General features: G+C 43.0%; 1 protein-coding gene across 6 annotated transcripts in view; it reads left to right on the forward strand.

Annotated features, from left to right (window-relative positions):
- Positions 1-13,163, forward strand: part of GAREM1 (GRB2 associated regulator of MAPK1 subtype 1) — a 122,885-nt gene extending 109,722 nt beyond the window's left edge. For 5 of the 6 annotated variants that reach the window (XM_037892685.2, XM_027821283.3, XM_037892689.2 and 2 more), the window contains 2 exons: positions 8,185-8,351; positions 11,778-13,163. In XM_037892685.2, the coding sequence (XP_037748613.1) occupies positions 8,185-8,351; positions 11,778-12,690 (1,080 nt within the window). In that variant the 3' untranslated portion in view covers positions 12,691-13,163. The remainder of the gene's footprint in view (positions 1-8,184; positions 8,352-11,777) is intronic. The other variant, XM_037892686.2, reaches the window with a different exon arrangement.
- The last annotated feature ends 1,712 nt before the right edge of the window (positions 13,164-14,875 follow it).

The following is a 14,875-nucleotide window of genomic DNA, read 5'->3' on the forward strand; positions in this document are numbered from 1 at the left end:
GGTATACTGGAAGAGTCAAGTTCATATAAACAAAAAACACTGAAGAAATATATTTAGGAAGAGCTGAGGTATTAAGTGGAGACCCCTGTTTATTTGATTTTTAGCCATGAATTTTTTCTACTTTTAAAACTGTAGGCTAGATGTATTCTGTATCACGGTTAAATTTTTCAGAAGCTCCGTGTCACTTAGAAAAAAGAAAAGGAGTACCTGAGAGACTAACAATTATTTGAGCATAAGCTTTCGTGAGCTACAGCTCACTTCATCGGATGCAAATAAATTTGTTAGTCTCTAAGGTGCCACAAGTACTCCTGTTCTTTTTGTGGATACAGACTAACACAGCTGCTACTCTGAAATATGTCACTTAAGTGCTTCTGAAAATTTTACCCCACATGGTTACAATGGCTGTAGGCTGTGACTCTGGCAGACCAGGTGCCTTCTCCTGCCAAGGCCCTAGGTCTCAACTGAACAGTGGTTTGAGCATTGGCCTGCTAAACCCAGGGTTGTGAGTTCAATCCTTGAGGGGGCCATTTAGGGATCTGGGGCAAAAATTGGGGACTGGTCCTGCTTTGAGCAGGGGGTTGGACTAGATGACCTCCTACGGTCCCTTCCAACCCTGATATTCTATGATATTCTATGATTAACAATGACACATACATAGCTGGAACTTGTCTTGTTCACACGTGTGTTAGTATTATGAAAATAAGTATTAGAATTAAAGAATGTGTTTAGACTTTATGGAGTGCTTGTAAGTTGCTGCATGCATTAATCTCACTTCTCATTTCAATGTTAAAAGGTAATATTTAAGTGTTTGCATTGTCATCCTCTGTAAATCACCAGACAGGAGAGAAGCATTAACTAGTGCAGTGATAATTAGACTTCAGTGATTCAGGAGCCAAATTAGCAATCACCATTACCCAAAAGAGCCACAGTAGTGTGAATTCATTGTTTCATTTACTATCTATATCTATATAATATATATCACAGCAAATGACCAAGTATTATTACTTTATCAACTACAATTGGTTAATAACATAATAAAAGCATCCTTATTCAGGAATCAGCAGTGAACTCCAAAATGTCTACGGCATGGGGCCTGGAGTGTAGAGGGTGGAGGATCTGAAATAGTGAAGTATGGGATTCCCTCTTCAAGTACTGATTTTAAACAAGCTATTTTGTGTAACCCTGGCAAAGCAAACATATGCAACGAGCTAATTTGACCAGGTCTGTTGACCAATAGCTAAAAGATCATCCATTTTTCGAAATGAAAGAATAAAAAACGGTTACCTACCTCTAATTGTTATTCTTCTAGATATGATGCAGACGTATGCCTGAGGCACCGGAGCCAGAGAACATTGCCTAGCAATTCCCATGGGGCAACCACGCTAACGCCCGGAGGCCTTAGCCCCTTCCTTGGTCATGTAAAGGTGCTGCTGTTCTGACTCTCTCAGTTCCTTTGCATCAAATGTTAGAAGCTCAGACTCTGATGCAGAGGGGATGGCGGGTGGGTCATGGAATACACATCTGCACCATGTCTTGAAGAGCAGCAGTTACAGGTGGCTAACCGTTTTTTCTTCTTCGAGTAGATACAGCCACGTATTTTATGTAGGTGACTTGCAAGCAGTGCTTGCAGGAGGTGTCTATTTTAAGAAGGACTGCAGTGTTGCCTTCCCAAAGTTTGCATCTGATCTGGACACAGCCATAATGACACAATGGTTTGCAGAAGTATGCTCAACAGATCAACTGGCTTGCCTGCAAATGTCCAATATAGGGGTGTCATTTAGATATGCCATTGACGTCGCCTGATCTCTTTGGAATGAGCTCGTACCGCTTGTGGACTACTTTGTATGCTATCATGATACAGGAAGTTATTCCACCTGGAGATTGACTCTGCTTGACCTTTCATTTGGTCCTCATATAAAACAAACAGATGCAGTGAAGAACAGAAAGGTTTAGTTCTGTCCAGATAAAATGCTAGACATTGCCTGACTTCCAAAATGTGGAGACGGTGCTCCTCTGGGGTTGAATGCATCTTAAGGGAGAACACCGGTAAATATATAACTTGGTTCAAATGAAACTGGGAAACTACCTTAGATAAAAACGTAGGGTGCAGCCGCAGGGTCACTTTATCTTTGGAAAATCACGGGTAAGGAGGCTCTGCCATCAAAGCCTGCAACTCGCACACTCTCCTGGTAGGTATTAGCGCCCCAGGGAAGGCCATTTGCTGACATAGAAGGGAGAAAGAAGAAGTTGCCAAAGACTTGAACACAGGTCCCATAAGAGCTGCTAAAACAGTTTTAAGGTCCGACAAAGTAACCGGCTCTGTAACTGATTAGTGGAGATGAATGACTCCTTTCAAGAACCTCACTCCCATGGGGTTTGAAAGCACTCACTTCCCATGGATAGGTAGATGAAATGCCAAAATTGCTGCCAGGTAGACTCTCAATGAACTCAGCATGAGGCCAGAAGATTGAAGGTGTATCAGATACTCCAAGATGTCCTGGATTCAAGCCCATGTTGGTTGCACTCCCCCAGCTAACGACCATACTGTGAACTGCTTCCACTTGGCCAAATAGGCTGCCCTGGTGGAGGGCCTCCTACTGTTAAGCAAGACTTGCCAGATTGCCTCTGAACATCATTCGTCCTCCTCATCTAACCATGCAGCATCCACCCTGTGAGATGCAGGGCTGTTGGGTACAAAACCTGACCATGGTGCTAGTCAGGAGGTCGGGGTAGGAATATGGGAGGCTGGATCAGTAGTGTGAGGAGGTCAGAAAACCAACATTCTCTCAGCCATGTTGGAGCAATAAGCATGACACAGTCCATGATCGGAATAGGAGAGAAGGCATACACGAGTGCTGTTTCCCAGCTCAAGTGAAAAGCGTTGGCCAGGGAGGGTAGACTGAGACTCGCAACAGCTGGCATTTCTTGTTTTTGCTCATGGCAAACAGGTTGATTGTCGGGATGCCCCAAACTGCAAAGATGAACCACAGGACGCTGGGCTTCAGAAAGGAGAAATTCCTGGCAAGGTGATCCAACAGGTGATTGTAGATCCCTTGCAAGTGATCAGCTATGGGGGAAAGGTTCCCCTGATGCAAAACTGCCAGAACCTGATTGCCTCCTGACAAAGCATGATGGAGTGTGCTTCCCCTGCCTGTTCACGTAATACATGGTGGTGATATTGCTGGTGAGCATGAGAACTGCTAAGGCCTTGATGTGATCTTGAACAGTCTGAAAAGCATTGTAGATGGCACGAAGCTCCAGGACACTCATCGGTAGAGAAGCTTCCTGTTCTGACTACAGGCCTTCAACCTTCTGTGACTCCAGATGTACTGCCCAACCTATTAAGGAGACATCAATGACAATAGTTCTGGTCGGTGGAGACTGAGCAAAGGGATTGCCCTGGCACACATTGTCCTGAACTATCCAGCCCTGTAAGGAATTCAGGATTGGCAGAGGAAGACCAGTCTGTCCAGGAGATGACAGTGCAGACGATACAGGAACCCAGCCACGTTTGAAGAGGACAAAGGTGCAGCCTAGTGTATTGGATTACCTGTGTGCATGCAGCCATATGACCTAACAACCACAGGCACACCCGGTCTGTGCTTGAGTGTGGGGACTGCCGCTTCAGAGATACATGGCAAATCTCCTGAATCGTTCAGTTGTCAGAAACGCACTTGAATTTGTAGATTCTATCAGGGCCCAGTGAACTTGGTTCTTTGATTTGGAACCAGTGTCAACTTCCTGCTGTTTAGGATGAGACCCAGATGATTGAGTAGGTGTAATGTGAACTAGACAAGACAGAGGACCTCCTCCCTGGACTTGCCCCTCAGTAACCAATCATTCAGATATGGGAAAATATTTATTAATTCCCCTCTTCCTGAGGTACGCTGTCACTCTGACCATACATTTTGGGGAGGGGCCAAAGGGCAGCACGGTGTATTAGTAGTGCTGGTCCGCCTACAACAAACTGGAGAAACCTCCTGTGGGGTGGGAGAATTACTACATGAAAAGAAGCATCCTAAAGGAAGGTCCAAGGCAGCGCCCCAGTCATTGTGGTTGAAGGTGGTGAGGATAGTTGCCAGGATGGCCATACAAAATCTCACATATTTGATGTATTTGTTGAGATTGCAGAAGTCGAGGATAGGTGTCATCCCTCCCTTGCATTCGGGAACCAGGAAATACTGGGAGTAAGAACCTCTCTCCCTAGTGCTACAGGGGACTTCCTCTACAGCCCCCAGCAACAGTAGAGACTGAACCTGCTCAAGGAGCAGTATCTTGTGAGAGGGGCCCTTGAAGAGGGACAGGGTTGGTAGGTGGGGTGGGGGGTTGGAGAGGAACTGTTTTCTGCTGTAATCGAGTCCCAAACACTGCAAAAGCAGCCTGCTGGTCCCTAAACAAGGGGGATGGGGAAGGAGAAGTTACCACTGGATCACTGTCCTGGATGTGAGTCAAAATGGGTGCTTGCTAGACTCTTGGGGGGAGCTTGCTAAACCCAGAACCAGAGGACCTCTTCCTTTGAGATATGTGGCTCTTTCTGGAATAGACGCTCTGCCTCATCCGATGAAGTGAGCTGTAGCTCACGAAAGCTTATGCTCAAATAAATTGGTTAGTCTCTAAGGTGCCACAAGTACTCCTTTTCTTTTTGCAAATACAGACTAACACGGCTGCTACTCTGAAACCTGTCATTGGAAGGGAGGACTCCCTGAAAAAGCACTGCAAGCAGTATTGTTGTGGCTGCGGACCACTTATAGGGACGTCTTCTCACAGCTGAAATATATACTCCCAAAGCACGCGAAGTCGTTCTGGAGTCTTTAAACAATTGCATGGTTTCCGCCTTCTTTTCTGAAAACAAAACCTACCCATCAAATGGTAAATCCTCAATGGTCTGTTGCACATTGGATGCAATGCCTGAGTTCTCTAGATATAAGACCCTCTTGATGGTTGAAGCCAATGCCATAATTCTGGCCGAGGTATCCACTCTGTCTAGGATTGCCTCCCCTCCATTTAGTCCATTTTAATACTCATGACATTTAAGCCAGACCTAGTGAGAGTCGACTCCCTGCCAGTTTCCCCCCAAGCTTTGATCAGTCTAACCTGTAACTTTCAGTCCCTATAACTGTGCTGGGTTTCTTGGTAGCTGAGCCTGACAGTTTTATGGTGGTCTTGTGATGTGAACAAATTGAGACTGCAAACTACTATTGTCTGTGGCCTTATCCTGAGTTAAACATAGCATGACAAAGGTGATGGGTAGTAAGTGTAATTAATTGTGCCAATATCTCTTACTCTTTTAAGTAAAAAAAAATAATTTCATAATTCCTTGACTGCTCCATGCATACAATGAGCTGCATGCACTGAATGGTCTCTCTCTGACCCGAAAGGCATGTTGCAGAGCACGCCATATTAACTTTGCTTAGTCTGACTTAGTTTTTTTAAGTCCCTAGGCATTCTTCGGGGGCACAGCACTAAAATGGTTCAAGAATTTTGTGCCTGAATTCAATAACAAACATAAGTAAAATTGATTCCAGTTTTTTTAGCAAGAGAGCAAATAAGAGCCCTTAGAGCCAGATTTATTTAAGCATTTTGTGCTGTTGGGCATTTCCTGTCATTTTAACTTGCTCTGATTTGAGAAAGAAATGTACTGAAATTTCCCAGTCCCTGATTTCCTTTTTAATGTAAGTATTAAACAGGTTATTGCATTTCGGGAAGCATTGAAGTAAATTGCAAACGTTTCCACATTTATTTTTTAAAATAAATTCCATCACTTTAAACACGGATTGCATGTTGCAGTGTTGCCAAGCTGTTAGTTCTGCAGTGTTCTTAAACTTAAAAATACAATGTCCACCTAAAATGACCATTTTCTTTGCTCCGTTACATATTTAACAGGCTGGACGTAGTATATGAAGGGCATGATTTTAGCTGTGGTGGGGGTCATTACAAATATGTATGAGTAACTTTTACTCTGAATAAACTTATTCAGTGCGACTAATCATGTGAGTAAAATTACTCTCCTTCAAAAGTCTTTGAGTCCTTAATCTGTTGGTCCATTCTATGAGGAAAGTTCCTCTGGGTTCTTCTAACTAGAAATGCGTCCAAACCGAAACTTTGATAAAGGAAGAATAATTACAATAATGCACCAATAGTCAAGAATTATGAAAACTTCTCTGATTATGACAGTTGGGCCACTGCATTGAGCGTAGCTGTGATGTAAGTGTGAGCTGGAAACATGGTGGGAGATGGAGATATTTCTTTTGCTCAAAATCCAACCTAACAGAATGAGTTTGTATTTTATCAGGCTCCTTTGCCCTCATACTTCAACCCATTCGTGTTGCATTTGTTGCTGATGCTCTTGCTCGCTGAATTTCTCTTTCTCTCTCTCTCTTTCTCTCTCTCTCCCCCCCCCCCCCCCCCCCACCTCCTGCCTGCAAACACTGGAGTATATCTAACTCTCTTTTTGAGCTTGGAGGCTTGAGTCCATTTTTACTTTACACCACAAATAGAAGGAAAAATAATTAAGGCCATTCACTCATTTAAATGTAGTGTAATGGGTCACTTTTAGGGGTTACACTAATTCTTTCAGTACTTGGCTTCTAAAGTACATCTGGACTTCAGTAGAGCTAAAATCAAGAACTTGCTGTCAGACCTAACATATAATATACCTGTAAAGATGTGCATTCTTATGATAAACCTAAACCCTCTTTCAGCAGAATGAATGAAGACTGAGAGCAAGGGTGTATTAAGTTCAGTTGCCTTGTCAATTCCCCTGAGCTTCTATGGCAGATCTGGTATTAGAAGTAGCAATAGACTTCCTAAATTGTAGGTCAGCGTATATGAAGGTGTTTGTACTTTGGGGTTAAGGATGGCAGGGAAGGCAGGACTGGTTACAATGCGCCCTCTGCTGGCTGGCACAAAAAACTTACACATATTTTCCATCAAAACCACTAGAGCAGAGGTGGGCAAACTACAATGTGGCCTGCGGGACCATCCTGCCAGGCTCCTGAGCTCCCAGCCCCTCCTCCGCTGTCCCCCGTACCCCGCAGCCACACTGCCGCTTGGGCAGCATGGCTTGCACCCGCCCATCTCCCAGGCTTTCCAATAAGCCTGTCCTGCCGCTCCAAGTGGCACGATGAGGGGGTGAAGGATTGGATAAGGGGCAGGACGTCCCAGGGAGCAGTCAGGGGACAGAGGGCATTTGGATGGGATGGAGGTTCGGAGGGGGAGCGATCAGGAGACAGGGAGCGGGGGGTTGGATAGGGAGTGGGGTCCCGGGGGGGCGGTCAGGGGACAAGGAGCGGGGGGGGGTTGGATGAGTTGGGGATTTTAAGGGGACAGTCGGGGCGGGAAGTAGGAGGGGGCGGATAGGGGGAGGGGGCCAGGCTGTTTGGGAAGGCACAGCCTTCCCTACCCGGCCCTCCATATCGTTTTGCAACCCCAATGTGGCCCTCGGGCCAAAAAGTTTGCCCACCCCTGTAGAGCAAGAATGCAAGACAGAGCAGCAAAAAGTGAAAATGGCAACGAGAATAAAGTGTCAGATATCCCAACTTGTCTGTTTCAGTTCTGCAATTCTAATGCATCTGGTCTGAAGTGTTAATCAAATGTATCCTATGGTACGTGTGGCATACAATAGCAGAAGTGTATCTGAGTAATAGAAGGTGGGAACTAGCTCAGGGTGTGGTGGCTTTTTCAGTACTAATTCTAAACTATGTCATTAAGCATTAAAACCTATTTAGATATTGTCACTTCCTGTCTTAGGAGGGATCACTACAACTAACTAAACTGCATTAGATTTTTTCAAATGACTCATTCCCCTACAGTACCTGAAATGATCAGTCTAAGCTTCTACACCGCTTAAAGTTTCCTTTAAACAATTTCAGTCTTAATTCTTTTGAATGAACAGATGTAAAACTAGTGAAATAAAAGTACATAAAAACATACACTAGTAACTTTACTTTGCCAGTAATAAGACCTTCTGGTTGCAAACTTCTTGTAAACTTTTGTCTCCTCTAGTGGGTATTTAAGACAGACATATATTTAGCAATAAAGTATTGTTTACCCCTAGCATTTTCTGCTCCTTCCTTTTTATTATTTCCTTCCAAGGTAGAAACCTGAACTGACAGGTTCCATCTGGCGCAGAATGTTGTTACTTGGGTTCTCAAGCTATTTGCTAAATGTTCTTTTCTAATATAGGTAAGAGAGGAATGCAGGCTCCTCAATGCTCCACCTGTTCCACCACGAAGTTCAAAGCCCTCGTCCACCAGTCCTTCCATTCCTCCTCGCACAATCAAACCAGCACGGCAACAGACTCGTTCTCCTAGCCCTACGCTGTCTTACTATTCTTCAGGACTGCACAACATGTATGTATTTGAGCTATGAAATCCAAATATTTCCCTCTGTAGGGAAATACTGTTTGTCTATGAATTTTTACATTTTTAACTATTCTGAAACTAGCCTGATGAATGTTGTTTTAAAAGTTTTCTGTTAACGTATGATGCATGTTGGTGTCACTGCTTCCTGTTAGGAGTTAAGTTAGTGAAGTAACTCTTTTTTAAAATACTCAAGGCAAAGAAAACTCACATAAGCAGAAACTGTTAATTTATCATAAAATACATGAAAATTATTACTTAATAGTTACGTATATTACCACAGGTGTGAAGGGTACAAGATAATCTGTCCTAAATTTCAAGGGGAATCATATACAATTCTATATAACACTTAATTTAAAACAAAATCTGGTGAAGAGAATGTTAACACCAGGGGGTAAACATGTGAACCCGAAAATAGTAAAGTTAGCTTGTATATGCAACCATAACTCTGTGCAAAATCTTATTAAATATCATAGCAACGTTTTTGTCATCACCCACATTTTGTACATTGCTCTTAAACATTTGTATTGAAATAAATGTATTTAGATGCAGGTCATAAACTATGAAGCTAATTTGTGTTGGAATTACCATGCTAACTCAGACCAGGGGGTGGTCCTCTGTCCTGTTCTGTGATGTCTGGTTATCAAAAAAATTAGCAGGCATAACATGAGTGTTAGAATCATAGAATATCAGAGTTGGAAGGGACCTCAGGAGGGCATCTCGTCCAACCCCCTGCTCAAAGCAGGACCAACGTCAACTAAATCATCCCAGCCAGGGCTTTGTCAAGCCTGACCTTAAAAACCTCTAAGGAAGGAGATTCCACCACCTCCCTAGGTAACCCATTGCAGTGCTTCACCACCCTCCTAGTGAAATAGTGTTTCCTAATATCCAACCTAGACCTCCCCCACTGCAACTTGAGACCACTGATTCTTGTTCTGTCATCTGCCACCACTGAGAACAGCCAAGCTCCATCCTCTTTGGAACCCCCCTTCAGGTAGCTGAAGGCTGCTATCAAATCCCCCCTCGCTCTTCTCTTCTGCAGACTAAATAACCCCAGTTCCCTCAGCCTCTCCTCGTAAGTCATGTGCCCCAGCCCCCTAATCATTTTAGTTGCCCTTCGCTGGACTCTCTCCAATTTGTCCACATTCCTTCTGTAGTGGGGGGACCAAAACTGGACGCAGTACTCCAGGTGTGGCCTCACGAGTGCCAAATAGAGAGGAATAATCACTTCCCTCGATCCGCTGGCAATTCTCCTACTAATACAGCCTAATATGCTGTTGGCCTTCTTGGCAATGAGGGCACACTGCTGACTCATATCCAGCTTCTCATTCACTGTAATCCCCAGGTCCTTTTCTGCAGAACTGCTGCCTAGCCGCTCAGTCCCTTGTCTGTAGCAGTGCATGGGATTCTTCCGTCCTAAGTACAGAACTCTGCACTTGTCCTTGTTGAACCTCATCAGATTTCTTTGGCCCAATCCTCCAATTTGTCTAGGTCGCTCTGGGCCCTATCCCTACCCTCCATCATATCTACCTCTCTCCCCAGGTTAGTGTAACCTGCGAACTTGCTGAGGGTGCAATTCATCCCATCATCCAGATCATTAATAAAGATGTTGAACAAAACCGGCCCCGGGACTGACCCCTGGGGCACTCTGCTTGATACTGGCTGCCAACTAGACATCAAGCCATTGATCACTACCCGTTGAGCCCAACCATCTAGCCAGCTTTCTATCTACCTTATAGTCCATATATCCATATAGTCCATATGTTATATCGTTCCAGCAAATTTTTCTTAAATTTTCTTGGCTTTTCCAAATTACAGCTATTAATAAAGGTGTATTATCACTTTTCCACTATTTTCCATGTCTTGTCTACAACCCAGCCATGATTGAAGATCAACCCGCAATTCAAGTAGGGCCTTATTTATAACCATCAAAACACAAATTGTCAACATTACATGTCAAAATATATAAAGTAAATATCCTTAAATAAACCTCTAAGTTCTCAAGTATCAAAATTGATGGATAGTTAAAGAAAAATGCTTATTATTGATGGAAATATTTTTTCATCTGTGTGTGTGTGTATGGTGAAACTGACATTTACTCACATTTACTAATTAAAAACCCAGTCCTTCCAAGCCTAGTTAAGTGTATGAAAAATTCAAATGACTCTTTCCACCACTGTGCTTGTTTGTCTCTGCTGTACATGTAGGTATTTTGTAAATAATTCTGTTCATTATAACTTTTCCAGTTTCCCTACTACTGAAGGAAGGCTGACTGGTCTGTCATTCCTAGGATTACCCCCAAGCACTTTTTTTAAAAAAAGATAGCTAAAACATTTGCTACTCTCCTGTCCTCTGTCATATACCTAATTTTAATAGGAGATTACATAGTTTAGTTAGCAACTTTACTCCTTAATTCTTAAATCCCTCCAGCACTCTTGGATATAAATTATCTGTTCCTGAGCTTAATTTACTAATTAGGACTATCCTTCTTAAAGTGCACTTGAAAGGAAGAGGCAGTTGGCTTCATAGCTAACTGGCTTGCAGATTTAAATGGGTTATACATGGTAGCAAACTTTTATTATTGCTATTGTTTTACTTGATCTGTATTATGTTGTGTAAGTGTGGTTGGTTGTGTACTTCTCACATAAGTGACTTTCATGGATCCTGTCCATTGCTTAATTTGTAATGAAAGAGGTGCCGGGGCTCAAGCAATTAGGTGGCAGGACTCAAGCAACTGGTTTTCTTTCATAACTGCCATGGCAAGCCCTGAGGTGCTGGGGCTATGAACTGCCAAGCCTAGAGGTGCTGGGGCTCATCCCTGGCAAGCCCTGGCGTAAATTAAGCACTGATCCTGTCTGACAGAGTATTGTAGCAAGTTTAGATTGTAAACCTTTCAAGGCTTGGATTATTTGCCCAGTACAGTGGGAATCCTGTTCTGATTGAGACCATTAGTAAATAGCAATATTTACTATTAGTAATAAAATACAGTAGTAGAAGATGCTATGTATGTCTGTAAGGTTGTAGAAGTACTCCGATACCATGGTGCTTGGTATAAGAAGCTAGATTGGAGTTCAGGGAGAATTGATGATATTTGAGAAAAAGTATGTCGTTTCTTTTGAGTCTTCTGGTGTTTCCTGCTTTCACTTGAGCTGGAAGAACCAGGCCAACAGGCTTTCTAATGATATCCTTGGGTACTTGGGCATCTCTCATTCAGACTAGTGCCAAGAAGTGCAGATGCGCACAAAGATTAACAATGTTAATAATAAACTTAGGCGAGCTTTTTCAAATGTTAAAAGCTCTTCTGGCTTGGTTCTTACTTTCTGCTATATCCATCTCCCGATTTATATGGTTAAATATCAACATTGCTTAAACACTAACAATTCTTCATATTAACTATTTTTTGCTCTGTTTTTTAAGCAGCATCACAGAAGGTGACGCAACAAATCCACCTGAGAGTGCCCCTGTTTCTTGCTACCCTTGCAACATGATGAAAACCGAATCAAAAGAGCCTGACAGCAAAATGCCTTTTGGAAGCCCTTCAGCTGAAGCTCTGTCTTCTAGGTTGTCCTGGCCAAACCATTTTTCTGGAGCTGCCGAAGGCTTAAACAGGAACGATTTTCTGCTGGATCCAAGCAGGAGTTATAGTTATCCAAGACAGAAGACTCCAGGCACACCAAAGAGAAACTGTCCAGCCTCTTTTACTTTTGACTTCGATGGGTGTGAACTCCCTGCTGGGTACACACAGTTGGCCACAACAGAGTTCAGCAACACCATCTCCAGTTGTCCAAAGTCAGCAAGCTACTCTTTAGAATGCACTGATGAGAAAAATCTGGCCGTCAGCAATGCAAAGCAGAGTCATTCGTGCCCTGCCTTACCTCCTCGTGCGCCAAAATCCAATGATGAGAAGCCAGTTCTAGACACTTGTCCTCTGCCTCTGAAAATAGACGGTGCAGAGGAAGAATCTCAGACTGGTTCGCCAGACCTCTCAGTAGATCAATATCCTGTTAAAAAGGACATGCAGAATGTTTTCTCTGTTTCTTACCCTTTTTCGTCTCCCCTTCACCTTCAGTTAGCACCAAGATCATGTGGCGATGGCTCTCCCTGGCAACCACCTACAGACCTTTCTGGGCTCTCAATAGAGGAAGTATCTAAATCTCTGAGGTTTATTGGTTTATCAGAAGATGTCATATCATTCTTTGTTACAGAGAAGATTGATGGCAATTTACTCGTTCAGCTTACAGAAGAGATCCTTTCTGAGGACTTTAAGCTAAGCAAATTGCAGGTTAAGAAAATACTGCAGTTCATTAATGGCTGGCGGCCGAAGATGTAGTCCAGTGATTCTGACTGATGTTTAATGAAACTGTGTGAGAGACGTGCTAGAAATGCTGGGGCTAGTACGTCGTTTCCTGTTTTTGCACTAAAAGCCCTTTCTGTAAATAATAGTGGAAGAAATTCTTACTATGCAGATAAAGTTTTAGAGTGGTGAACAGATTTTTATATGTCAATAAAAATGTAGAGAACCCATAGAGGTGTGCCTTGTGCATCACCGAACATTCAGCAGCTGCTAAAAACTGGACGTTAAGGGAATTAATTTTTACTCATGTAGTCTGTCAAGACATAGTATTTATTACTGAACAATTAATATGAAAGACCACACACAACTCCAGTTTACAGTTTTGTGTTAACAGCAAGAAATGGATTTCTTTTGAGGTTATTTCTGTTCAGATTATTGGCAACATGCCATGACTTAGTTTTTCCTTTTCTACTGTTAATAAAGGATATGATCAAACCTATAAAATATCATTTTTAACATTGTATCTGAAGTTTTTAACGAGTTTTAAAACATCCTTTGAAATGCCACTAAACCAGTATATTTTGCAGGATAATTTTACCAAAGTATCTTCATGACTACCTAGATAAATTTGCCATGTTACTGCTTCTCAGTAAAACACTTATATATGAAATAAATAAATAAAGTTTAGTGTTCCTGAAAATAAAGAGCCTGCTTATCTGGTTAACCATGGGGAAAAATGTTTGCTACTCTGAACCATTCTGTTCTTGCCCTAAACCAATGAAGAGTTCATGATCCATAGATTTCAAAAGGTGCTTTGTTATCGAATGAGTCACTTAGTAGTATGACCACCGGGTCATGCTGATTTCTCATGGGAAAGGCAGCTTCTTCACCAAATCAGTTCACATGTTTCTTTGGCAGATCCCTACGTGGCATGTAGCAAGTTGAGCCTTTTGTTAATTCAGCCATTCCATGTCCCCATCGCTAGGAGAAAGAAACCCAATTTGATTAATCTTACTGTTCTGATGAGCTCCAGGAACCCACCCGGACTCTGCAATAGGATCTATGCAGGCAGATAGTTGCACTTGTACAGAGTCCCCTTGAACTAAATCATTGCTGAGGTACAAAAACACACTAACTCCCTGTAACAGTGCGGACACTGAAATGTAGAGAGAGGATTAAATACACTGAGTGAGAGTCTGTGCTGTCTCTCTAAGGCCTTGTCTACACTAATGCTGTAAGTCGATGTAAGTTACGCTAGTTAAATTATGTAAGTTGCATAGCTTACATCAACTTAATGTGGTGTATATACCACGCTATGTCAATGGGAGACGCTCTCCTGTCAACATAGCCTCCACCTCCAATTGAGTTGGATTAATTAAAAAGTCAACAGGAGAGTGCTCTCCCATTGACTTATTCTGTCTTCACCAGACCCACTAAATCGATGTACCTGCATCGATCGCAGCAGCGCCGATTTAGCCCGTAGTAAAGACAAGCCCTAAGACCCAGCACAGAACTAGAAGAATCTGGGGAGGATAAGATGACTTACAGCCACATTTTCAGCCCTTCCAATTCTGGGCTGCTTGAGGGGCCAGAGTGAACCTGGCCAGTAACTTAGGCAGCCCTCAGCAGCCTGTCACTGTCTGCCTATGGGCAGCAGAGCTGCTTCTGCCCTGTTATACCCTGCTTTGGCACAGCCTTATGCCAGGATTTGCAAGGAGATCCTCAAAGACAGCCTATGGCTATCCTCCTCAATTCCTGCACTAGGGGAATTCATCCCTGACCAGACCCAGAGACATTAGCATGCCTTAACATTGTTCTGGCTCCTTCCCCTGCGGTACAGCGGCCCGAGCAGGGGCTGAGAATGTTTTTGACACACATAAAATTAACTTTTGCCATTGGTGGGAGAATAGTGGAAGCACTGAGAATAGGCAGAGAGCGGACAAAGATTTGAGACTGATTTAATACGTCTTCTCAGCCACTCTGCGGCACAAAAAGGGGGATACCTACAAACAATCAAAATGTTACCTGTGACCTGGACAAATTTCAGATCATGCCTTAGTGCAAAAGGCAAGTTTATTCTTTGTATTGCAGTAGCATCCAGAAGTCCCAGTGGGGGACAAAGGCCCTATTTTGATGGGTGCTAAACATCCATCTAACAAAAAATAAATAGAAATTCCCAGTCCCAAAGAGATTTTATAATTGTAACATTTGACAAATGGAA

This window comes from Chelonia mydas, chromosome 2 (assembly GCF_015237465.2).
Source record: "Chelonia mydas isolate rCheMyd1 chromosome 2, rCheMyd1.pri.v2, whole genome shotgun sequence".
NCBI classification, from domain to species: Eukaryota; Metazoa; Chordata; order Testudines; family Cheloniidae; genus Chelonia; species Chelonia mydas.